General features: G+C 38.5%; 2 protein-coding genes across 5 annotated transcripts; both read right to left on the bottom strand.

Annotated features, from left to right (window-relative positions):
* Window positions 1-467: 467 nt before the first annotated feature.
* Window positions 468-11,585, bottom strand: gja10a (gap junction protein alpha 10 a). 2 transcript variants are annotated; one of them, XM_044142606.1, is made up of 4 exons: window positions 11,445-11,585; window positions 9,814-10,193; window positions 3,091-4,534; window positions 468-916 (listed from the first exon to the last, which is right to left on the bottom strand). In XM_044142606.1, exons 3-4 carry the CDS (start codon window positions 4,495-4,497, stop codon window positions 878-880), a joined length of 1,446 nt encoding a protein of 481 aa, XP_043998541.1. In that variant the 5' UTR covers window positions 4,498-4,534; window positions 9,814-10,193; window positions 11,445-11,585; the 3' UTR covers window positions 468-877. The 2 variants fall into 2 exon arrangements, with proteins under 2 accessions (XP_043998541.1, XP_043998542.1); XM_044142607.1 differs by lacking the exon at window positions 9,814-10,193 and having other exon boundaries at window positions 789-916; window positions 11,445-11,562.
* A 1,598-nt stretch (window positions 11,586-13,183) lies between these two features.
* ankrd6a (ankyrin repeat domain 6a) lies at window positions 13,184-26,024 on the bottom strand. Of its 3 annotated transcripts, XR_006373171.1 has the most exons (18): window positions 25,563-26,024; window positions 24,528-24,618; window positions 23,651-23,719; window positions 22,503-22,607; window positions 22,317-22,415; window positions 21,701-21,799; window positions 20,487-20,585; window positions 20,057-20,155; window positions 19,288-19,365; window positions 19,152-19,217; window positions 19,026-19,073; window positions 17,556-17,687; window positions 17,332-17,484; window positions 16,216-16,329; window positions 15,868-16,138; window positions 15,426-15,577; window positions 14,124-14,588; window positions 13,184-13,962 (listed from the first exon to the last, which is right to left on the bottom strand). XR_006373171.1 is itself a non-coding variant. In XM_044142604.1 (17 exons), the coding sequence occupies exons 2-17, from the start codon at window positions 24,603-24,605 to the stop codon at window positions 14,373-14,375; spliced, it is 1,878 nt and encodes a 625-aa protein (XP_043998539.1). In that variant the 5' UTR covers window positions 24,606-24,618; window positions 25,563-26,024; the 3' UTR covers window positions 13,184-14,372. The 3 variants fall into 3 exon arrangements, 2 of the variants coding, with proteins under 2 accessions (XP_043998539.1, XP_043998540.1); XM_044142604.1 differs by having other exon boundaries at window positions 13,184-14,588; XM_044142605.1 differs by lacking the exon at window positions 17,556-17,687 and having other exon boundaries at window positions 13,184-14,588.
* Window positions 26,025-26,382: the final 358 nt, after the last annotated feature.

Here is a 26,382-nt window from a genome sequence, read left to right as displayed (position 1 = left end):
CCAGATGGATTCTAAGCAAATTCCACTTATATCCCACATAAACATGTTGGCTAGTTATTTTTCTTGATTCAGGAGGAGTTCCTAAAATAAAATTATGCCAATTTATGTTCTGACTTTACTCCATAAACATGGCTAAAGAAACTGGATTTCTGGATTGAAATGCAGCACGGTTATTGAGTTGAACATTCTGCAGCAGAATCGCCGTTCAGGAGAACTTTTGGGACATTTGGACTTGATACCAGATAAAAAAACAAAACAAGAAGAATCCATGTTTGGATTTTCAGCATTCCTCCTTTGCGACAGACTCTGTGTTTCTAACTTTTTACTCTGCGTACTTCTTTGTAGGTTTTGTGGACCATTTTTACCTGTTTTGTGTAACTGTTAACCAATGACTGTTATTTGCAGCTTTTTCTTTTTAAGTCTCTGAATGAGGTTTCTCTGGCTTTTGTAAAAACTGAACAACATGTCACATCCCATTTATTTGATAAGAAAAAAAAAGTCTGACAGGAACAAAAAAAAAAACACCCTGTTTTTGTAGAGAAATAAAAGCATGAGGACTGTTGATGGTGTGTTCTGGTTAAACATGTTCAAGTGGTTCTGTTCTTGTTTTAAATCTGAATGAACTGAAGGGGTTTTCATATAAATGACTACACAGACTGAATCTGTCCTTGACGTAAAAACTCAGAGTTACAGAATCAAGCAGATCCTCTTTAAGCCCGATCCTGTTGGCAGTGAAACACTCCGGCAGACTTTGTAAGGTGCTTTGAATCATCCGCTGCCTCATCATGGCCGATCCTGGCCGCATGTGTCTCGGTCTGAGAATCGATGGATCGCTGATACAGTTTGTCTCCAGCTGCTGTAACTCAGCCTCGTCTCTTCACTTCTTCATGATTGAGGAAATATCCAGAAACATGCTCTGAAAGAGGCAGACACATTGGATGTTACAGCACACCAGCAAACTTATCAGATCACTTTCTGGTAAACATGTTGCAGGACTAATAAATGCATCGTCTGTCTGGCAGAAGGATAATGATTTTTCCAATATAGAGTCACATATACAACACAGGGAGACGAGCAGGGGTCACTTAAAATGCTTATTCAACAACTGGACCTTTTCAAGAAGTTTTGTTTACAACCATTTGTCTCAGTGTCTGTCAACAAGGAAACCAAGATTTCCTTTTTTTTCATCTTCTCCTAGAAGATCCTAATAGTACTTGATTCTTGCAAAGAAATCAACAGAGAAAGCTTGTTTCACCCACTAAACCCGTCAAAAAAATGCCCATCTGGTAGCCCAATGTCGCTTTTATTTAGTTGATTTCACAGTAAAAATGGTCACAGGATGCTGTGCGGGCGGCGTCACAAGCAGACAAGGATACAAACCAAACTTGGCATTTTATTATGTAAGCATCTCGTATACTGTACGTTTTTAAGGCTGCTCCGGTTTAAGGGCAGATGCTGTTTATGACATAGTGACATAAATCATGTGGTGTGAATTCAGGCACAGTCGGTAATTTGATCAACACACCAGGAGGCGAGGAGGTGCGGGTCGGTTTCTAAGCTAGCTGTTTCAAGCTTCTGTAAATACCGGCGTTGACGAGCCCCAACCAGGTGTGTTACGTTCAAAGACAAATTGACTCGAACAAGTAGAAGCCATGAATAAACAAGCCAAAACAACTTGGGAAAACAACTTCAGTCGCTCAGTTCAATACTCCCGATCTTCACTTCCGACGTCTGTCATGGCGTTGGAAGTGAATGATTAAGTGACGCAGTTGCAAAGAGTCAATAGTCTAGCAGTTCTTTCAGGCAGTATCTGTAGGGGAAGGTTGGAATACAGATGAATGAGCAGTAATTGAATGTATGAAGCCCTTTTCCTGATCCATCCCATCATTACTAAGGTACAAGAGACCAAGATATTTGAACTCTTCTGACCTTTGATATTTAGCTCAATGTTTCCAGTTTTCAACTTTTTCTGTTTGAGAACCGTCAGCTTAAACCAATGTTTCCCACCTCTGTTCCCTGAGGCATATTAGATGTTTCTCTGCCTCAACCACACATGATTTCAATTGATGACTGATTAACAGGCTTTTGCTCAATTGCAGTCATCTTAATCAAGTGTCTCATGTAAATGAAATATTGAAAACGTGAAGGGCAGTGTGTCTTGAGGACCAGGACTGGGAAACTTGGGCTATACGGTGGTTAGCCTCCTGTCCAAAGCTGTTACAGTTATTAGTAATTGAAAAAAATCAAGAGGCAAAAGCAAATGTAGTAATTACCCCAATGTCTTACTGCTAATTAGGTTTTGCATCACGGACTGTCGGGCTGAGAGCTACAGACTTTCCTTAACTGGTTGTTGAAAGTTATCTGTTATCTACAGATATTTTGTTTTGAGATTGTTAGTTGTTGATTTCTCTTGACAACTTAGAGCAGGTTTCAGAGGCGTATTCGTCCCTTAGTCTTCTCCTTGTTGTGCTTTATTTAATGACAATATTCTTTTTGCTCTCTCAGAAAGGAGAGCTTTACTCTAGTTTAGTCTTTTTTGACTTACAAAAGAACATAATTTCTGTACTTTTACTCACTATCATCAGAGTTAGTTGCTGATTGAACCATAGTATATTTGTATGAATGAGTTAAGATATTCTTAAACTTCAACAGAACAGCTGCCAAAGTAAAAACACTTTGTCCTCTACAGTGGAGAGTATTCATGGAGGTTAGGGACCACAAACACCTTCAAATAGCTAAAATATGATTACGGCTGCCTGTTATAATGATAAATAATTAAATATACCTTGATTTACTTTAATACACAGCATGGAAATAATCTGAGCACTACAGCAGAAGCTAATATTCATCCTCTTCCTTAATGACGCTCTTGGCGGTACAGTCAGTCAGTGCAAAGGAAGATGCAACATGCTCTTAGATTGGCTTCTTTGGTATTGCCTGTCAAATAGTATTGATTCTTTGTATTTAAACTTTCCAAACTGCATTTTCAGAGCATATTTTTGATGTGTTTCTAAAAAAAAACCAGCCATTAGGCAAGGGTCCACTGTACTGACTTCACAGATCATCTGAACCTTTCACATCTCTGCTTACCATTGACATTCGTCGGCCTCCAGCTGGCGGCATCATCGGCATGTCTCCCTGGAGAGATCCCAGCTCATCGGACTCCTCCGAGCTGTGCAAGGATTGGCTGGTGGAGGCGCTCATGGAGGACAGGCTTTCGGATGGAGGCCTGATCATGAAGCTGGTCCTTCTGGGGTTGGGAATCAGGAAGTCGCTGACCGTAGACTGTCGTCTCTCTTCCTCATTGATGGTTCTGATGGCTGCAGGCCTTATGGTGCTCCCAGACAGCACAGGGTCCAAATGGCTGGGCTGAGGATGCTGCTCCTCCTGGATTTCTGCTTGGCTGGTTGTATCCTCCTCCACTGTGGACATGGCAGAGTTCCAGGCTGGATGGTGGTCCATGGTAACTGCGTGGACCTCTGGACCTTCAGCGGTTTGTGAAGTTGCACAGATCTCTACAGACCTGGGTATCATCCTTGCTGGAGGGCAGCTGTAGCCGGTTTGACCCAGATGAACCAAGCTGTTGTGTCTTGGCGGATCGTGGATTGTGTAATGAAGAGGCTTCATGTCAGCCTCCTGAATCACCTTGAAGGTCTGAGTCAGAGGCCCGTTGTGAGGGGAAACATGGCTCATGACACAAAGCTGTTGTAAGGATGCCTTCTTTTTGGACCTTAAGATTAGACTGTCGTCCTCAGTGTACCTCTCTCCACACAGAGTCTGTTTGATTTTACGGATGCCTAAGTGGAGAATCTCCAAAATGTTCAAGAATAATGAAACTCCAGCAATGATGGTCATAAAAAACATGAAAATGGTCTTTTCTGTGGGCCTGGAGATGTAGCAGTCCACACTGTTGGGGCATGGTAGCCTCTCACACCTATACAGGGGCTCCAGATGGATTCCATACAGGATATACTGGCCCAGGATGAAGCAAACCTCCACCAGAGAGCGAGTAAGGATATGGATAATGTAGGTTCTCAGCAGAGAGCCTCTAAGAGGAGCCTTCTTCACCTTCTTCTGCTCCTCCAGCTTCCTCAGCTCCCTCTCTATGCGTTTGTGATCCTCCAGTCCAAGTTCTGCCTCGTCCATCTCCCCCTTCAGTTGGATCCGCCGCCGGTGGCGTTCCTTCTCCAGCGCCCTGATGCAGTACAGAGCATGGCCCATGTAGACCAGAGAGGGCGCAGACACAAAGATGACCTGCAGCACCCAGTAGCGAATGAGGGAAATGGGGAAGGCCCGGTCGTAGCAGACCGTCTTGCAGCCTGGTTGGTCCGTGTTGCAGACGAACTCCGACTGCTCGTCATCCCAGACGTCCTCCGCTGCAGCTCCCAGGATCAGCATGCGGAAGATGAAGAGGATGGTGAGCCAGATCTTCCCTACGATGGTGGAATGAATGTGGACCTCTTCTAGGATGCTGCCCAGCAGGTTCCAGTCACCCATGGTCAGATTTTCACCACTTTAATGCCACATAGTCAAACTGAGGACACAGAAACACAACTTGTTAGATTTAAATAGAGGTCCAGGTTCATTTTAGTAGAACAAACAGATTAAAGCTGTAATATGTAACTTTTATTAAAAATATCTTTTGCATTGTCCTCCCAGTGATCCCAGTGTTAACTAGAAACAACTAATCAAATCCAGAGGTGGATCTTAGTGCTGTCAATCACCTCTCCCTCCTCTACCCTTGGTCTGTGCTTTTCTGCCTTTTGTGAATGCTATTAGTTAGCATAGCCACTGAGATAATGGCAGATAAATGGTTGGTAAGTTGTTTTTCTATCATTAACACAATGAGCAGCAAACTGGAGGATGATTGACAGGGCTAAGACCCGCCTCCTGGCTCTGATTGGTTGTTTTTGGCCTGAAGACCTGCATTTCTGTAGTAGCTCAGCGAAGAGGTGGAGAAGCTCGATTTATCTGTCTCGCACTACAGTGTCACAACGTGGTGTCAGTTTTAATAATTATAAAAAATACATATTTCTGCAAAAGTTACATATTGCAGTTTTAAATCAATAATTCCCTGTTATTTTAAAAAAGAGTTCCAGTTTTACTGATTATATCACATATAACGTCTAATAATTTACCAGTACTAAAGAATTATTGACTTAAAAGAAGCTCCAATATTTTGTCAAAAGGTTATTGTGATTTAGTTTTGCCTTAAGCTTCGTAAGATTGTGTGTTTTTGCAGTGTAGCTGGTTCAGAAAGAAACCACGGTTCAAATATCTTTGAATAAACCTTATGTTCTTCAGAATATGTGAGTTAGAACAGACATAACTGTACATGACGGAAAGTTTTCCTTGACAAAATGCTAAAAATGGAATCAGTAATCCATGTCCTAAACACTATATGGGTTTCAAAATAGGTATTTTGTAGCTGCTGTCAAGGCAACTCTTGTTTATCAACTCTAATTCTGATGTTTGATCTCAAAAGGCTAAAGCAGATTAAAAATTAAAGTGAAGTATAGTTAGCATTAGCTCTGGGTTGGGAAACGTTGCAAACAGACAGACAATGCTGCAAAATTAATAAAGAAACATTAACTTTTAAAATGGTTTTTCCCTCATTTTTATTCACTATTTAATAATTATTACCAGTACTAAAGAATTATTGACAATCTCACACCTTCTGATTTTAGTTGAGTTCAAAAGGTTATTGTGATTTAGCTGTGTCCTCATCTTCCATCCAGGTGTTTTTGCAGTGTAGCTGGTTCAGAAAGAAACCAGCGTTCAAATATCTTTGAATAAACCTTATGTTCTTAAAGGATGACATAAAGTAAAACACACTTTTTCTTTTTTCATAATTGCATATTTAGAAATCCTGCAGAATTTTGTCACTCTTCAAAACGTTTGTAGTTTTATTTCCAAATCAAAAGAACTGCAAGAAAATTTTATTTTTCATTTTTCATATACATTTAAGGCACCATTATTTATGCAGATTCAGATTCAGCGTTATCTTGTTTCTTCTGACTGCAAATAAAATTAACATTTTGGAGTGACCTTGCAAAAGTCCTGCCTTAAATCTGTGGAATAACTTTTGAAAATACTTGTGGACATTTGAAAAAAGCAGGTCAGCAATTATAAGAAGGCTATTAACGCCATAATGTCAGTAAAGAATTTCCATTTATTATTGAAAAATAAAAAATAAATTTCAACGCATAAAAATGAATTTTTCTATATATTTTTAAAATATATTGTTTACAAAATACCTTTACATTGTCTTAGGGATGCACTGATATGAAAAGTTGGACCAATATGTTGCTTTTGTGGTGAATACCAGATATTTAGCAATATTAAATATATTTTCATACCTTTCTGACAACATTCAAAATACCACACTAATGACTTTTGCTTCTCTGCTGCAGTGAAACATCCCATAATCATTTTCTGCGTCATTATTACTGTAACATGAGCAAACAAATACTATCTGATCGGCTAATATTGATAATAATGTGAATATATTGGGATTCCTACATTTTTCTTTGTCTTATTTCCAGTCAGAAACAAACTATTTCACTGAATTAACTTAAATAAGTCTTAACCGTATTTGTCTGAACTGGATAAAAACAAAGTTTACCAACATGATTCGAGGTAATCACTGAGGTGTTGTTGGTATTTTTAATCTGCTGAAGGGGGAAAACAATCTTCCTTTTAATAGATTTTGGCAAAAAAATCACCTTAAACGACTACTGATGAATAAATATCCCATCATGTGTTGTGTTGATGGCTGGTTTGGCACCACATAGAAAAGCGCTGCCATCACAGGATAAAGGCGATCACTGTGAACAGCACTGTATTGATCTGCAGTGACCTTCCCTTTAAGGCCACAGCTGGATACAAACCATGTCAGTCAAATTTCCCCTCACTGGCTGCTGCAGAGGTCCAGGACTTTCCTTTAGGGTCTCTTCAGTTCACAGCTTCTAAACCAATTATTTTACCAGATCATATCAGGAATAACGCTTCAAAAATGGTCTCATGTGTTGTACGTTTTCACATTTTTGTCATGTTTCAGGCTTATACTTGTATTTTACAGGGATGTTATTTAACAGACAATAATATTTTATATAAGTTTGATGTATAAGGAAAATAAATCAGAATGTGGATGCATGTTGAGCCTATTCGAGTCAGGACCTCAGAAACATTTTTGTTGCAAGTCTTTTTTCGAGAGATCTACGAATTTTTTGTTCATTCCTCTTTGTAAAGCAGCTCACATTCAGTCAGATACGTGAATAAAATACGTAATTTCTTTTTTCATATATCCACCGCTCTCAGATATAAATTACACATAGATAGTTAACAGAACATAAACAATATTGTTTAGATAAATCTCAGAGAAAAGCATGTTAGGCTACAGACATAAAGACAGTTAAAGCGTAAAAACAGAGGGAGGTGAATCAGGAAATGTAGGACATGTCTTGACTACTAATTATTCTAGTAATTGATTGTTATGGCGATTATTCTGATGATTAATCAATTAATCGGAAAAAATGGTTAAACCATTTAATACCTTTTTATGCATTATTAGGAATACATTAAAAGATACAAACAAAGAAATTATTCAATTCCTTTTTTTTGAATAAGAAAATAAGTATTTTATTAACTAAAATGCAGTAACATAGCATTTCTTTGGGGAATTTGGACTAGGACACTTGAGGCGTATTGGCTGAAACCTTTTTACCTGTTTTCAAAAAAACGTTTTTTAATGATATATGCATCATTAAACATATGATGCATACATTGTATTTTTGTACCATGTTGTCTAATTACTGCTCTGAATATTTTATTTTTTTGAGTTTGAATACACAGCTAACGATTAATCGATTACTAAATTAGTTGATGATTATTTCAATAATCGTTTCATTATGATGAATCCGATTAATCGTCTCAACCCTAATCCTGACCATGCAGAGGATTAAAGATTAAAGTCTGGATTTTAAAATTAGATTAAAGTGCAAGAAAAAACAGGAGTATTATGATCTCTTCTGCTTGTTCCAGTTACCTGCTGCAGAGTTTTCCATCAATTGAAGGTGAAATATGTGAAAATGGCCTTCCAACAGTCGAGAGGACATAAAAACATGAACGATGATCTCAAGTTCCTGTTTTCTACACCTTTCCTGATTTGGAAATATTTAGAAATAATAAAAATGCGTTTATGGCCGGTTGTTTTGGGTGATAGTGATAGAAGAGTTATAGGTTGGTTGAAAACAACAAAATATTTGTAAGTTTAATAGTCCAACTTGTCCAGTTGAAGAACGTTCTGTTTGTTAACCAGTTTGCTCAACGTATAAATATTCCAATTTTTGCTTGGAATATTGTTTTTGAAACAAACCTGCTACAAGCGTCTCCAAAACATTCTCTCAGAAAACCTCTTAGATCTTCACAGAGCATCTTAATTTCACACAGCTGGAGTCTGTAGACTAATTTGATGACTTTTACGTGTTGAACAAAATAAAAACATGCATCCAGAATGTGGAGAAGCTTCAGAAAGCATAAATATCAGAGCTCTGTAGCTTCCAGTGGAGCATCTCAGACCTCAGGTATTATTTAAATTAAACACTTTTTAAGAAAATAACTTTCTAATTGCAACATGGAATGAATGGGACTGAATGAATGACACTTGAAGGAAAATATTTGTACACATGGCAAAAATAAGGCTGTTAAATAATCACATTTGCACTTAATATTGATGAAAGCAAAGATATTGTTTTACAAATTGTTTGTTGGTTTGTTGTTTGGTTTGCTTTGCTTTAGTGAGATCTGAAAAATGACTTATCAGATATGATATAATTAATCACCATTTCTAATCTATTAAACCATACTGGATTATATCAATCTACAACCTGCAGGTGAAAATTAGCAGTTTTTGCTGTTACCTGGTATCTCACATCTAGACTTTGAAAAGGTCAATGAAATGTTGTATATTGTCTCTATGTAAAAAAATAAATGGTGTGAAATTCCTTTCTGTAGCATAGATCTCCTCAAATATTTAAAATACTTCCACAAAATAGGATTTCAAGATGACTTTTATTATCTAGAAATAACTGAAATCATCCTTTAGTGTTTTAAAAAGAGTCGTGAGTCTAAAAGACCAAATCCTGATTAAAAACATCACATCTGAAGCCTTTTGGTTTGAGATAAAGGTGAGGGGAAGCCGTCCAGGTAAACCTCTGCTGAGGAAAACATTGACAGATCACTTTTTGGAAAGGTTGGGGGGGTCGACCTTCATAGTTGAGCTGTGTGTTGGATGTTATATAATCTGCTGCTGCTCAGTTTCACCAACAGAAGCTGCGGTTCGGCTCTGAACCTGAGTTTAGTTCACTTTCATTTGGAAGAGCTGCAGCTTTTAGTTCAGTTTCAAAGATCAAAAAAACACAAAAAAACAAAACCTGAAAGTAAATTCAGAAGAAATATTGTTTCTAAATCCCAACGCAAAGGAAAAGGCTTTCTCAAAACTCCTCAAGTGTGCTTTTTTCTTTAATGTTTTAATTTAAATGTTTGCAGTTTGTCTTAAATTTTCTCAAATGGTATAAAGGGAGTTTGTTGCAGTGTTTTGGCCCTCAGGGCCACCATAGTATGAGCTTTGTTTGGGCAGTGGATGACATTAGGTCAGTGGTTCCACTTAAATGCTGCAACAGTTGGAAGAAAACATCAAAACCTTTTTTAAAAAAAAGCAGGAATCAGCGCCTCAGTGTTCACTTTGTCTTCTCTGCTTCCTCTGAACATCTAACATCACAACATGACACAAACATGCAAACAGCAGCTTACATCTCACAGGTCCTCTGGGCCTCCATGTGAACGGCATCTTGCTGGTAATTCCTGGGAAAACGCCGATTAGGGATGCTTCTACCCCATGGGGCTGCTCGGTTCTCCCGGGGTTCTAATTCTGAGCGGCCGTGCCGTTCCCTCTGCCGTGCAGCTGTGTGTCTGTGTGTGTTGGGAACGCTCTGCCGTGTTACATGCAGGGTTCACAGGATGTGAGCATTGATCAACTGCTGCCGGGACACTGGCCCCACCCTGCTCCCATGGCAGGGGTGCCAACTCCAGTCCGGACCGTCGATACGGGCCTCAGAGACACTGAGGTACGTTTTTCACTCGCATCCTAGAGATTCACCTCAGCCAGGTGAAGTTCTGAGCTCAGATTCAATCTGAGTGACAAGAAATATGAAAAAACGGATGATGCACTGCAAAAATACAAAATCTTAACAGGTATTTTTGTACTGCAAATATCTTGGAACAATTGAAATAAGACAAAACTAACAGTGAACTATTTAGCAAGATAGATACAAAAAGTATTTGTAAAACTGGCAGATTATTTCACTTGTAACGAGACATTTTCAACTCATTTTCATTTTAGGGCTTGTCAAAAATCTGAATGTTCTTAAAGGGCCGGTTGTGCCAGAATGTATTTATTGATATTTTAAACTGTTAACATATCAATAAATAAACAAGTAGCTGTTTCTGCATGATTTTATGATTGTTTTAGTGATTTTGTGGTGCCAATTTAGAAATGTTTGTAAGGAATGTTTATATTTTCTCTAATGTATAATGTGAAATGTAATTTTAATTATTTGCCTATCAGTTAGACTATAATTTGACATCAAGTAAAGCCTACTGAAACCCAATGGTTTTGGTCCATTTTGGTCAATAAATGGGCAGTAAAATTAGAAAATAAATGTGGAGATTTGTTGATTTTGTGTTAATTTTGAAGATTTGTGAAAAACTGGAGCAACTTATTGATGTAATTTGGAGTCTGTAGGACCACATAAAAATCTACGGCGGGCCAGATTTGGCCCCCGGGCCTTGAGTTTGACACGTGCTATAAGTGAAATCATTTGCCAGTGAACTATTATTTATGTTTAATTCAAATTTGATCTGAGAAACACAAAAAAGAAAAAGAAACAGGGGATGATCAAATCTGAGATTAGAGCATTAAATGGCCTCTTCTGAGAAGAAATGTTAAAAAAACAATTTCATAATATTATGTACTGCAAAAACTTTAAATCTCGCCAAGTATTTCTTGGTAATATTTCCAGCACAAACTTGAAATGAGACCAAACTGATTAACAAGTAACTTCAGCAAAATATAAGAGCTTGTTTAAAGTCAAAAAGTTCTTAATATTGCTGAAAAAGTAAATAAATGTACCGATAAATGTCTCATGAAATAAAAAGAAAAATGTCTATCATTTTTTAAGAAAAAAATTTATAGTGATATTATTCTCAATTTAAATTTATTTTTTAATAAATAAAGGGAAATAATTGTTTTTTTGGGTCTCAGGCTGAATAGTTTGGGAACCATGATCTAAAGAAAGATGCATTTTCATCAACAATGAAGCCTCATTGAGGTTGTAAATGACGCTGCATTAAATGCTCAGACAGGAAGAGATTAATTATTGCACCTCTAGCTGCAGCTGACCACGGAGATGATCAAAGTGTTCCTGAAATCCCGTGATGAGTTCAGACTAAACCTTTCGTCCTGCTGTGCGCTGAGCCCTCCATCACTGTACAGCCACATGTTTCAGCTCGGTCTGCATGAAAACGACCAGCTGTGCCTGCAGGGCCTTTAATTAGGTTTCCATCGCGCCCCCAGTCGGTCGATGCAGCATTGATTTGATTTTCCCTTCAGAAGCTGCGGTGTGGTCGCGGAGGCCCGACGCCAGATGTCACACCAGGATCATTGGGTTACACAACCAGAGCCCCGCCCACTGGATAGAAGCCCCGCCCACTCATTCCCTGCGCTGTAATCTCAGATCATAAAAAAAAACAAACAAACAAAAAAAAAAATGCATTTGGAGAATGCACTCATACTACGGCGTATATATAAAAAAGTAACTCACATTTTTGAGTTTGAAAAGTCAAACAGTTGCTGGAAAAAATATTTGAAAATTTTAGATTCATCTCTGAAATTTTCTATAAAAGACTAAAAAGTTTGAAAAGTCAGAATTGGCAGGAAAAAAATATTTTTTTTTTTGATGAATTTAAGAAATGTTCTAGAAAAGACATTTCTACTTTCTAACTTTCAAAAAGTCAAAAATTAAAAAGGCAACACTACAGTAGTATGTAGTAGTATGGACTTCAAATTTTATTGCAATATTTTGTATGACAGTTAAAGATAATGACAAAAAAAATTCCTTTTTTTTTAGGTTACTGCATTTCCTACATTCATATTGCCACAAACATAAATAATGTTTTGAAATTGAAATGAGCTTCTTCAGGACGCCACTTACTGTAAGATGTATGATTTACAGTAACAAGATGCACACAGTAACCGGATTTAGTGACTTGATTGGAGACAATTGCAAAAATAATTTTATTTTTTATTTTACATAATTGAAATCTTTAAAGACAATAATTAATCAAAATTCTTGTGAATACAATAGTTGATAAACGACACAATAAATTCCCACCTTTGCCCCACAGAATGATGCTACCACCATCTTTCACTATTAGGGTGGTGAGTTAGATTTCTGCCTCATGTAACGTTTTGCAAGTAGGCCAAAAATTTTATTAAAATTATTTTATTTTATTTTATTTTTTTAATTACACCTTGTGTGTTGTCTTTCAGCAAAATGTTTTCTTAATGCCATAAAAGGTCAAATTTTGGCGAATAGTTTTAGTTTTGAGAGGTTATTGGCCCATCAGTTTGGGCGGGCGGCCATGTTTTGGCGTGTTCTACTTATTTTCAGGAGTTGGATTGAAATTTGCATTAATTATTTCTTATTCCTTCTCCAGCAGGCCACACGGTGGCGCAGTTCGTACTGTTGTCTTGCAGCAAGTAGTTTCCAGGTCTGAATCACAACCTGTGACCTTTCTTAATGGATGTTGCTTTTTCTCCGGTTGGGCAGATTTTCTCCAGGTACTCTGGCACCAGCATCGACAATGGAGGGGATGATTTTCCTGCTGCAGTGCTAAATATCTACACCAGGGGGCGCATGTGAGCTAAGCTATTCTGCAGATGAAGGTCCCTAACTCACCTGCTCAGGTCCGATACCGTTTTTCCCCGCTCCGCAAAAAAACCAATGACAGATACTGGTCAGTATTGATCTGTCAGACTAGATTAATGTTGTTTTTAAATCAAAAATGTGATGACGGTGGTTCAGATTAAACTCTAACTATAGCTGAATAAATCACAGAAGACAAATATTTAGCTACTTTATTTTGTGCAGTTTTTATTTATGCATTGAGCAAAGCTGTGTTGTTCCACAGAAAATACAGAAACAAGATTACTAGGAAAACAGAATCTTCTCTGCTTTGTGTTTCTGCAGCGATAACAACCAAATAATCAACATAAAATACAGTTCAACATTACTCAACACTTGTCTCAGCTCATTATCACAAGGAGGAGAGTATGCATCAGGCTGTGATGAACAAAAAACAGTGATCACACAACCTGAAATATTCACAATTTTTTATTTTTTTACATAGACCAACCCTCAGAGGTTTTATTTATTTTTCTGAAGGTTCCTGTTAACACTTGATGGAGTGGAATATGAGGAACCTTCTGGGATTTTACAAAATCTGAAGAGTTTGTCACAATTATTCTATGCTTATGCTTCCATTTGGGTCTCAACTAATTTTAAAAACAACCAAAGTGCAAGGTTTTTCCCCCAGAAAACTTTCTCAGCCCGGTGGTTGGGTGCAAGGGCAGTCATTCAATCAGCGGCTCGTGCTTTTCAGTTGAAAATGTTTAAAGCTGACAGGAAATTTGAAAATATCGCTTGATAATTATGTGTTATTGAAAAACTGGAAGATTAATACCTGAACACCAAGACTAATACCTTTAAACTTAAAAATGTTTGCATTTTTTAAGTTTAAAGTCTTAAAAAATGCAAACATAAAAAAAATTAAATACACAAGCAATACTTAGCCTGGTGGGGGCAGAAGTAAACCCAGGCGGCCCGCCAGGCTTAAAACACACTGGGGGGAAACCTGCCAAGTAGTTAAAAAACACCCAACCTCTTTTTGGCAACAAGCTAAATGCTTAAGGTGTCTAGAAAATGAGCCTTTTCAAAAAACCTCCCTATTGTTAAGTCGTATTCCACAAGTAACTGCTAGGTAACTAAATGCTACCTAGCAACCCGTCACCTACCAAATGAGCTCCAGCACATTTGGTAGGTGACAAACAGGCAGAGTTATCTAAAACTGATTTTGTGCAAAAAATGTGATGAACATCCCCTTTGGAACCTCATCTACTGGAGACAAAGTGAAATCCATCAGGATCAGCTTTCAGTCTGAACTGACTCTCCTGATAATAAAACCATACAAACATAAAGATCTCCAACAAATGTGAAGCTAAGGTCTGCTGGCAGACCATTTTGTATCAATACTCAATTAAAATCTGATTTTTTTGGTCTCAGGAAGCTCCCTTTCTCCTCATTGGTCTGCATCTGGTGAAGCTCCTCCTCCAGCTCTCTGATTCGCTGCAGCATCTCCTTCCTCTCCGCCCGGGCCCTGAGCTCCGACTGGAACTCCACCTCCAGGATCTTCCTGGAGCACCAGCGCTCCAGCTGAGCCGATACAGTGTCAAAGAACTGCTGAGTCACCTAAAGCAAGAACACAGCTTCAGTTAGTCAGCAGAATTTCACTGGCTGGTCCTCAAGGTCCGCTGTGCTTCATGTCTTGATTGATTCACATGGCTGCTTTAGCTGCTTAGCTTAGGTACTGCAAAAATATGTCATTTATAATTTATTTAGGTAAGATGCGGTATCAATAATAAACATGCAGAACTTTGGGCCCTGAGGACCAGAAAGGAGACCTGCTGGGTGTGATCAAACCATATCTATGTGTTAGAATGGTCTAGTCAAAGTCCAGACCTCGTATAAATACGAGGTTCAAGAGGGGACCAAAATTGCAACACGTTTGTTTTGGCCGTATTTATCCAGAATGCCCTATGCTATAGACCACTTCCTGCTTTTGCTGTGGTTCACACACATATTTGAACCGCAACAGAGTTCATGTCTATACAGGGTTTGGTTCGCATACAAACCAAGGTTTGGTTCAGTTGAAGTGAACTCTGGAGGCCCATGGAGATCAGGAGTCAGGAGGATGCCGCAGGGCATTCTGGGTAAATACAATCAAAACAAACGTCCAAGTCTGGAACTAGAAGGAAAAGTGGCTCATTGTCTTTTGCCAAAGACAAAAGAGAAATCATACAAACGCTAAAATCTGACACCACTCAATTTTTGTTTACATTTCATAAAGTAGGAAGTTGTGCTCATGTTTTCTTCTTCTTGTTTCCTTCAGTGGTTCTTGTTGCAGCACCACCACAGGCGAGGAGGGGAACAGGTTTTTTAATTAGTTTGGGTCGCTTGACACAGTGTAGTGAGAAAGTAAACCGCACTGAACTGAATTTCAAATCTAAACTCAATTGGGAATCTCACCTCTATGGCGTGCAGGTGTTTCCTCTCCTGAACGAATGTGGGCTCAGCAGGTCGGTCCATGAGGAACTCCAGAACCACGGTGTCGTTTTTGGGGCCCCAGACCTCTTCCTGTGGGCCGTTGCTGGTGCTGCTGGAGCGTTCCTCGGTGTAATCTACAAACAGAGGAAGGTTCTGCAGTACTGCTGAGAGCCAGGAGGGGGCAGAAGAGACTGTGGAGAGGTCCATTGAGCTTTCTGGGTTCTGGTTCTGATCCGTCATTGAGGAAAAGTAATTTATAGTTTTGTTGTTTTAGGTTTGTGCTCATCTATATGGTGCTGTTTGTAAAGTTTCACAGTCTAAAATGTGTAACAGCAATAATTTGGCCTAACATACAAAAAAAGGATTATTTTCCAAGATAATATTTTCACCACGGTATTTATTAATTTATAAGTGTCACACGTACCTGCACACCTGTCCATCTTCATCTCAAAGTAGGTCCTGCCCCCGGTCGGTTCGGCCAGCCTCAAGCTCTCAGATCCTCTGGGTCTCAGGGTGCTGGCGGACACAGAGGGGCTGCTGTCTCCAGAAAACAGCAGCGGCACCGACTCCAGGTCCGTTTCTGCTGCGGACGGAGACAGCAGCAGGTTCTGGTAAACGGTCTCAGCTGGAACTGAGATGTCCAAGTCCTCCAGCAGAGACAGACACCAGCTCTTCAGTTCGTATCTCAGAGAGTCCTAGAGACGGAGCAAAGAGCTGCTAAACGGCGTCACATCCAGCAGATCAGGCGCTGAACTGGGTCACATGATGGTACCTGGTTCCTCAGAGCTTCTGCTCGGTCCAGTGCTGCTCTCTGCTCCATCCTGGATGTAAGGCTCCTCCTCTCAGACGCTGCTTTCTCCTGGATCAACATCTCCAACTTCCTGAGCTTTTCAGAGAAACAAAGCAGACGAAGCTTTGACAGCCTTCCAACCTTTTGAATCTTCAGATATTCATGGATTTGGTCAGTCAGATTGATGATGTGTTCCAGTTTACTCAGAACTGGGATATTCAACTGGAATGGCGTTATGACTTGTAAGTGGACTTTGTGTTTCAATATGGCCGCTCCTCGCATCAACAGTTTTAAGATGTGGTGGAAATGTATTTATTTACAAGACACAATGCAAAAGTGTTTCTAAAATTAATGTTTCATGTCGTGCCTGAAACTCTAAACGCAAAAACTTAAAAATGGTGTTTGCTTAAGGAACGTTATCATGTAATTAATATTAGGATCATGCAAAGAAAATAAAAACATAATAAATTTACAACAATAAAGTCAGAAAATTATGTGAATAACATCCATACAGATCAACTTATTTATTTTCTTTCTTTCTGTCTTTATTTTGGACTTGGTAGCTGTATAAAATTACAGATATAAACGAGGAATGAAAGAGACATACGTATTTATTGTAGACACAGTAATTTTACCATTTTCAAAAAGGAGTAGGAAGATGTAGAAAAAAAATATCCTCATGAAATCTTACCCATAAACTCATATTTTGGTTTCAAAATGGACCCTCGTTATTAAATACATAAAGAAGGGAAATCTTAACTTACTTAGAAGTTACACAAGTTAGTAGTAAGACTTTTACACAGTAAGTATATTTAAGTCTAAATATAATTTTATTTAAATTTACATGCACCCTTATATAATTTTACTCAGATATTTTAATACTTTGTTCTCGTAATTTTATTTAAAAAATTTTATTAGCGTGACGCTAAATATAAAGTAAAATAATTTTCCTAAGAGTGACTGGAAACAATGTTTATGGACGCCGCCATGTTGAAATACTGACTTCTTAACGAGAACGTTGTTACTTCGATTATGAGGTCAAACCCAGATACGAGTTCCCATTTCCCACGTCACTGAAACGCATCATTAGAGGCTAACCTGGTGTTTGTTGCGGCGCTCCATCCTGTCCATCTGGCCGTGCAGCTCCTCCTGGACATTCAGGATCTGCAGCCTCAGCTCCTGCTCTGTGGTCATCAGATCGCCCTGCAGCTTCTTTATGAGAGACTCGCAGATGCAGCCGCTGGCAGGAGCCTGAAAAGAAACGGAAATGTACTCAGTCTTCTCCTGAGGAACCTATAAGTTCTGAACTGGACTGAACCAACCTGCTGAACTCTGCCCTCCCTGTCTCTGTACAGAGTGTACAGCTGAAACGTTTTTCCACCTTCACCCCAGAACTCGTCCTTCTGCGATTTATTGTGTTTCGTTCCTGAGGTGAGATCTTCTGCATCCAGTTCCTGCAGAGACGTCAAAGTCTCACTGCTTGCAGGATTGTGTCACAGTTAGGATTAGGGAGGGAGTTTATTCTCTGGGTTTTAATGAGTTGGTTTAGAATTCAGAGGTGGAAATGAGTCCAGAGTCTCAAGTCAATTAAAGTAATGCAAATCCGAAGTCGAGTCTAAAGTGAAGAAATGCTTTGAACCAAGTCTCAGGTAGTAAACTCAGGATTTTTAGCCATAAACAAGCAAGTTGTTATTTGGCTAAACTTCAAAAATTATCCTTTTTCATTTTATTTCAGTCCTTGTTTACCTTTTACTGTAAATAAGGCAAGTTTCTGCCCGATATTAGAACAACTGACATTGCAATTTTTTTCTAACCTTGAGATATATATTACAATATAGAAAAAAAATGACTTGAATGTCAACTTAACTTTATAGTCCTGTTGACAGTACACCTGCACTGATCTTCCCTATTTTTTGTGAATGTTAAAAGTATGATTTTTGGGTGAATTTGAGTTACACGATATTTGAAAATCTGAACATTTTCTAGGGTTTGTCTTGTAATTTGAGTTTCTCCAAGGGGCACTGTTATGTAAAATCAACTTTTTTGAGGTTTGCATCATGTTGTAATGTTATTCCTTAATCAAAAACATACCTGGATTGTTTGATTTGATTCTTTCATGCATGTTTGAGAAATCATTTAATCGCCATGGTAACCATTCAGCTGTGCAAAACAACTCGGGGGACCAAGCCTCGCCTTTTACACGCAGGTCCTCCTCAGAACTGCAGTTTTCAATCTTCTGAGCTTCCGTATTACAGAACATACTTCCCCATTAACTCTTCGATTCAGCTCCTTCAGACTAGCCAGCAGCAATTAGCAAACACCTGGTAGAACTGCTGAGCTCATTATAGAAGCTACTTCTCAGTGAAAGGCTGGTAAAAACGTTGTTAAAGGGTTAATAGAGGAGCCACGTTGTGGTGATTTTCAGAAAGAGCAGGAATCTTTAAAGAGACGAAAGCCCAATTTTAAGGTGTTTAAATTACAAAGTCAAATTTACTTTTAAGTGATATTTTTTACATAAAGCATTTTTATAACAATTAAAAGTTGCATGGTTACTTAATTTGTTGTAAAATGGCTCTATGTGTCTGGAAAATATGTAATACTGCCAGTTTAAAACTAAAACAATCAAATAGGCCTCGAGTCCAAGAGGTGGATCTGCTTTTTGTTCGTTATTTTTCTCCTGTGTCTGATTTCTAAGTTATTTGGCTCCAGCCTGATCTAAGTCATGTGACTCTAATCTGACTCGAGTCCAAGTCGATTGACTCTGATTTAACCGGACTCAACTCATGACTCACCTTACCGTCTGATCTGGGTTCTGTTTGCTCCATCTTCAAGGCGCCGGCCTGGAAACCAGAGAAAGAAAAATGCTGCAAAGCTCCTCAACTGATTCTGAACCTGATTGAAAACTTTCTGTTTCTTACTTTGGCGGGTCGAGTCGGCGCTCTCAGTCTGGGCTTCCACATCGTCTTTCTCCTCATGTAACGTACCTGAAGAGAGGAACACTCGTTCTGGTGACATGTTTTGATATAATATTGATTAATAAGTGAGTTAAAGAACCTGAGGAACTTTGGAGAGCAGCAGAACCACCTGTTTGCTCTGCTGCTCTCTGGCTTTATCCAGCACTGTTTTTCCTGCCTGAAGGAGGAAAACATGTCAGCCAGGAAACACTTCAACTCTGATATGAATTCATCTGGATCAGCTTTAGATGTTCCAATATTATTCAGTTTAAGTTACCAAGTTAACTAAAGCTAACAAAATAACAAAAACTGAAATTGAAAAAAACATTTTCATTAACTGAAACAAATGAAAACGGTAATTAATGGGGGAAAATTATAAGTAACTGGAATTATGTCGTGTTTATAAAACTAACTAAAACATACTGAAGTTATAGACAGAATATCCTCTGTTTCAGTGTTTATGAATCTATTTATTAGTGTTTCAGAATGATGAGAAATTAATTATTTCCCCACACAAGCAGTTCATCTCAGCTTTCAGCAAGTAGTCCACAAAAGGGCAACAGCAAAAGTTGGGATAAATCACCAGAGTCATTTGGTTGTTCAACATTTAATATAGTTTTTGAAATTTATTCCTTGTAGCATTCATTTCTCAATTGATGTATACAGAATCACAATACGACACCTTCTTCAATTCTTCACTTAAAAATTAACCAAATATGAAAAAACTAAAACTACTACTTTAGGAAGTAAATACTAAACTAAAACTACATCATATTTAACTAATATTGACTCATAAATACTAGCAAACTAATTAAAACTGGCTGAAAGTCATGATGAAATAAAACTAAAGTATAATGAAAAACTCTTACGTTGTTCCGGACTCTCACATCCAGACCGGCTGACAGTAAAAGCTGAACAGCTTTCCTGTGGTTCAGAGCTGCTGCGACGTGAAGAGCTGTGTCTCCAACCTGCAGTCGAACAGAACCAGAACCAGAACCAAAGTAAGAATAAAAGCATTTTATTGCCTAAAATGAAATAGCATGGCATTCATTTAATGTAGTGTTGATTATCTGTAGAATATATTTATTCTCATTTTTAAATACAAATATATGTATTTTTCATACAATTTTAACTTAATTATTGCTTTGAATACGTCGTTCTTCCAGAAAATTGCCCATTTGAGACTGCTCATAAAAGGCCACTTAACAATTAATCGATTACTAAATTAGCTGAGGATGATTCCAATAATCGATTGATGTTGAATTGTCTGTAAGTCTCAGGAAGAATGCATGCTGTCACCTGGTTGGTCTCATTCAAGCGGCAGCGCGACCTCAGCAGGATCTTCAGCAGGTTCAGGTTGTTGTAGCGAGCAGCCACATGCAGACAGGTATCGCCCACCTGAAGCAGGAGCACTGGTTTTATTTAACTGGGACGACTGGAAACAGAAATGCTTTTTTTTGTTGTCCTAAATAATTGTATTTTTTATTTATATGTATATTTTTTTCAATGTATTTTTTAAAAATGGGGCATTAGCCAGCTCTAGTAGCCTCAGACTTCTACACAAACAAACTGATCATAAAGGAGAAAATGGGGAATTAAAGCTGCAGTATGTAAATTTAATAAAAAAAACATTTTTTACACATTTGCTAAAACTGTTATATGAGACATATAATCTGTGAAGAAATCAAGCTCCTCTAAACAACCAATCAGAGCCAGGAGGACGGTCTTAGCGCTGTCAATCATGCCTGTACATGCGCTGCCCAGCAGCTTAAATCTTCTCATTCCCAAAAAGTGACATATTTCTGGCTTATAATGATTTACTAGAATCACTATATATATTTTTCCAAGGATGGAATAATACATCAAACACCAATTGTAAATTTAAAAAAGATTCATAGCAAGTTTATAATTCTTTTTTTCTATTTACATGTAAATACATGTAATACAGAAGAATGACCTTAGTGCTGTCAATCATGCTTGTATATGCACTGCTCACAACCTCCCATCCTACTTCCCACCTTGTGCTCTGCTACACTACAACTTCTAAGCCTGCAGTGAATGCTAACGCTAGTTAGCATAGCCACAAATGATGGTTGATAAAGAGATTTTCTGGAACATCAAGTTGTTTCTCTGCACACTAGCATAATTAACAGCACTAAGACCCTCCTCCTGGCCCTGATTGGTTGTTTCTGATAGGGGCGGAGCTAATAATAGCACTGGTAGAAGATGGAGGAGCTCAATTGTTTCACAGATTGTTCATCTCATATTAAATAAAATTTATACTGAAGCTTTAAGCAGCTGGTTGCAATTTGAAATCTATAATGGTTCAGTAATTTTGATTGTAGTTAGATAAGTAAGTTGAATAGAGTTAGCATAACAGCACAGTTAAACTACGCTAAGCTAACCAGGCTAATTGTGCAACAAGAAAACAAATCTTCTGCATAGTTTTTCCATGCTAACCAGATCCAAGTGTTTTATTTGGGTAAATAAAAACTTCTGTTATCTTTTCCCACCTTGTTCTTGGCGTCGGGATTTGAACCTCCGAGCAGCAGGAGCTGAGCAGTGGGAGCGTGTGCGTTCTGGCAGGCCAGGTGAAGCGCCGAGTTTCCTGCCTGAAACACTCAGAACAAACCGAGACCTGAACCCTGGGCGGTCATTTCAGTTCCTGCTGCAGGTAGAGATCAGAAATCACTTCACAGTCGGCCTGCGAGGCTCTGCAGGAATAAGTGAGGATGATTGGTGGGTTTATTTCGGTCAGAACAAACCCCCGCTGATTGGCAGGTTAATTTCAGAACAACGGCATCAAATTGGTGTTCTGCTGGTTCAATCAGAGGCTCGAGTAACAGAAATGTCGGATTATCAAAGCCTTGACTTTAGTCAGTAAAAATATTACACAATCATGTTAGGAAAACTGCAACCCCGGAACTATAATCTCTGGAAACAGAAAACAAGATGGATGTTAACTGAACTCTGAAACTTCACACTCAGGAGCTGATCTGATAGATTTTCCAGCTCCCATCCTCCCCCCACCATTCAACAATAGAGGCTTTATTGTTCTTTGTTGTGGAAATCTCAGAGTTGAAAATTCATTCTCTCCGTCTCTGCTGAGACGAGTTTTCCTCTAATTACCTTGTTCTTGACGCGCACGTCAGCGCCAGCCTTAACGAGCAGTTTGACACACTGTGTGAATCCGTGCCAGGACGCCTCATGGAGCGCCGTGTTTCCAAGCTCAAGCAAACAAAACATGGCAGTCAGAATGGAGGATCGTGATCTGTCGCACTAAACAGAACTGATCATCTGATGATCAGAACTTACTGGGTCCTGCAGGTCCACAGCGCAGCCTCCAGCGATCAGAGCGGCTGTGGTCTCGCTGTTCCCCACCATGGCGCTGCGGTGGAGAGCCGTCTGATACCCGGAGATCTGAAACAAAAACCACCACACTTCTAAACCAAGCTTGATGCATGTCAAAGATTTCACAGTAAATTATATTTATAGATGATAACCAGATGCACACATGAATTTATGCACCTAGAAGACAAACGTGTCAAAATATTTGTGCCTTTATATAGCTTTAAAGGGGAACTATTACAGGTACTCAAAATTCATATTTTGCACAGTTTTTAGTTAAATTGGGGTCTCTACTGCTTTTTATAACAGAGTATTAGGGCTATACTAAGAAATAATAAAATAAAATTAATAAAATCACATGAATAAAATCCTAATAATATGAGAATGTTGTTATATTTATGTCAGGGGTCTCAAACTCCAGTCCTCGAGGGCCGCAGTCCTGCAGTTTTTAGATGTGCCACAGGTACAAAATGCTTGAATGAAATGGCTTAATTACCTCCACCTTGTGTAGATCAGTTCTCCAGAGCCTTAATTATTCTATTCAGGTGAGGTGCAGCAGACGCACATCTAAAAGTTGCAGGACTGCGGCCCTCGAGGACTGGAGTTTGAGACCCCTGATTTATGTATTTCTGCACACATTCACAACTGGACACCTTCGCGTTTCATGACTGCACGTCTTAACCTCTGTACATCTTCACAGCTGCGCACTTGTCCTCCGCCAACACCTGCATCTCTATTTCAGAGAACCTGTAGGAAGGATGAATTTAGTCTCTCCTGGTGCAGCATAGATATTTTTATAATCTGGTGGGGTCATATTTTTCAATCTGTTCTGGTTTCTTTATTTCCTCTTATGTTTTTTTCTTTTACAATTATGTTACAGAATTTGCTGCAAGCTGCTAACAAGGTCATGACCTTCTGGCTAACAGTTTTACAAATCCAAGTTCACTGATGTCAAAGCCAGTGGATAAGTGCAAAATCGATTCAGCACCCAGTCCTGTTTGGACCAAACCAGAATTCTTTATGGTAATTCTTGACAGGAAACCCTGTCCTGTCAATTCAGACAACAGTTAGAATGAAATATTCAATCTGCAGAAACTCGTGAGTGTCCTCTCTACCTTTGAATGAACCTTTTCATCGCCTCCAGGTCTGCAGTGGACCTTTATGTCAGGAGGGTTTTCTACTCCCTGTTGACACAGAAACATACAGAACAGTATTATGGCCACTGGAAAGAAACACAAACATAATAATTCAGAATTTTGATTTTCTAGGAAAAAAAGGACAGAAATCTGAGAAAAAAGTCAGAATTCTCAACGTGAAGTAAAAATTTTTAAATTAAAGTTGGAATTCTGGAATTAAAGTCCAAAGGTCTAAGATTAAAGACAAAATTTTGAGGGAAAAAAAAAATCAGAATTCCGAGGAATTAAAAATCTGAATCTTGAGGTGAAAGTCAGAATTTTGAGAAAAATGTCAGAATACAGAGATTTAAGTCATAATTCTAAGAAAGAAAATCAGAATTCAGAGAAATAAGTCAGAATTTTGAAAAAAGGTCAGAATTTTGAGGAAAAAAAACTAAATTCTGGGAAATAAAATGTGAGACTTCTGAGATTAAACTTGTAATTCTGAGAAAGAAAATCAGAATTTTCAGAAAAATCTTAGAATTTAAAATCAGAATTTTGAGAAAAAAAAGTCAGAATTCTCAATAAAATGTCAGAATTCTCAGATTGAACTTGTAATTCTGAGAAAGAAAATCTGAATTTTCAGAAAAATCTCAAAATTTTCAATTTGAATTCTGAGAAAAAAGTCAGAATTTCTGAGATTTAAGACAGAATTCTAAGGAAAACAGAATTTTGGGAAAAATCTCAAATCCTTTTTTCCCCCTGTAGAAACACAACGTCTGAAGTGAGGGTAAATTGTAAATTTCACAGCTCTGAAGCAGATTTTTTTGTATTAATATGTAATTAGCTGTTGAATCCATCTAAATGAAGGCGTCACCTCAGATGAACTGAGCGTGCAAACCAAGTTCTCCGCATCTGAAGATCTGACAGAGTCTCTGCTGCAGAACGCCGCCATTCACCTGCTGCACCTGCAGGAGGAAGAGAAAAATGAGAAATAATCTCTGAGCAAACCAAGAAACAGTGGAAAGAGGAAAACTCTGTAAAAGCCTTATGCTGTAGGTTCATGATCAAACAGGATCAGGAACCTTCAGTATAAACTGTAAATGTTCTGCAAAAGGCTGAGATTCTGATGGTCAGATCCTTTAATCTTCCTCTTCACATCAGAAATATAAAGGATTTCAGAGCTGATGGTCAGAATGAGCCTTTAATCCTGGACATGTCTCCAAACAGAATGCTGTAATGAGTAAAGCCTCTGTTGCCTCTGTTGTTCTCTCTCATCTCTATGGGCGAGACTGCAGCAGCATTTAATTTGACTTTTTCTTTTTTTACCATTATGTAAACAATACAAACAAGACCAGAACAATAGGTGAAAAGTGCAGAAAAATAATCAAACTAACCCCAGCGTGGTGCATTAATTATGTAAAGAACAGTATGTGTATTGATCGATATGGTAAATACAGCAATAAGATATTTTATTTCTGAGGTTTTTGTTGTACTTTTCACATATGTGAGGTTAGCATGTTTTGTTTAAATTACTTCTGCTGTTTCTAAAAGTCATAAAATCAGCCAGTTGAGAATTAAATTAAACAAGTGTTAAGTTGGAGAGGAAACGAATAATATTCAAACGAAATCATTCCTGTTTCCGTGATGTCAGTGAATGCCTCATCCCTTAATAGCGGCCGAAACTTTAAGGCGAAGTTAAAAGCCACTACGAAGAATATTTCATACTTCAACTCGAGTTAAAGACATAATTCACGAAGCTTTTGCATAATTACATCCTAAACTATGTATCCGAGGAGTTATGATTAAGAATGTTGGCTTAAATTCTTACAAACCGTTCAGGATTGTCAGTAGCCCGTGAACTGTTGAACTTCTCATTAAAAACAGAATAAGTCAGAGGAAGCTGATTTACCTGATCCTGCTCAGAGACGGACGATTCCTCAGCAGGAAAAAGGAGCGTCAGGTTTTTTTTTTTTTTTAGAAGAAACGTTTTCTGCCGGTTGTGTTGAGGATCAGCATCAGTTGCAGCAGCAACAGCAGGCGGATCATTCACTGAGAGGAGGACGTGCAGAGACGGGGACAGATGTTACAGAGCAGGGCAGATTAAAGGAGGAGGGGGGACTTGCACCGGTTTTAATGGGGAGAGAAACCTTTAAAAGCTTAACCCGTCTTCAAAAGACTCAATCCAGTTTTAATCTGCTGAGTCTGAGTCTCCAGACTTGCAGGAAAAGTTTTATATGCTAACAATTAGCGGATGGAATGTTTGATTTGTTCAGGACGTGACGTCAGCGAAACGTCACAGAAGAAATTGAAATGAAGGAAATCTGAATACTGAGGTCACAACGACTGATGAAGAGAGCCAGCTTCTCATTGGCTGAATCACAGAGGATCATCATCATCATCATCATCACTATCATCATCATCATCATCATCATCATCATCATCATCATCATCATCATCATCATCATCATCATCATCATCATCATCATCATCAGGACTGTAACCATGGTGATCATCATGGTCATTGTTGTCTTCATAATTTTTACAGCTGTTCAACCTCATAATCTTTGTCATTGTCATCATCATCAGTAGAGTATGATGACATCATCATCATCATCATCATCACTGTCATCATCATCATCATCATCATCATCATCATCATCATCATCATCATCATCATCATCATCATCATCATCATCATCATCACACAGCTCAGTGTTGATGTTGTCTGT

Source organism: Gambusia affinis, linkage group LG16, assembly GCF_019740435.1.
Source record: "Gambusia affinis linkage group LG16, SWU_Gaff_1.0, whole genome shotgun sequence".
NCBI lineage: Eukaryota > Metazoa > Chordata > Actinopteri > Cyprinodontiformes > Poeciliidae > Gambusia > Gambusia affinis.
The sequence above is the reverse complement of the archived record's forward strand: the minus strand, read 5'-3'. Positions and strand labels throughout refer to the sequence as shown.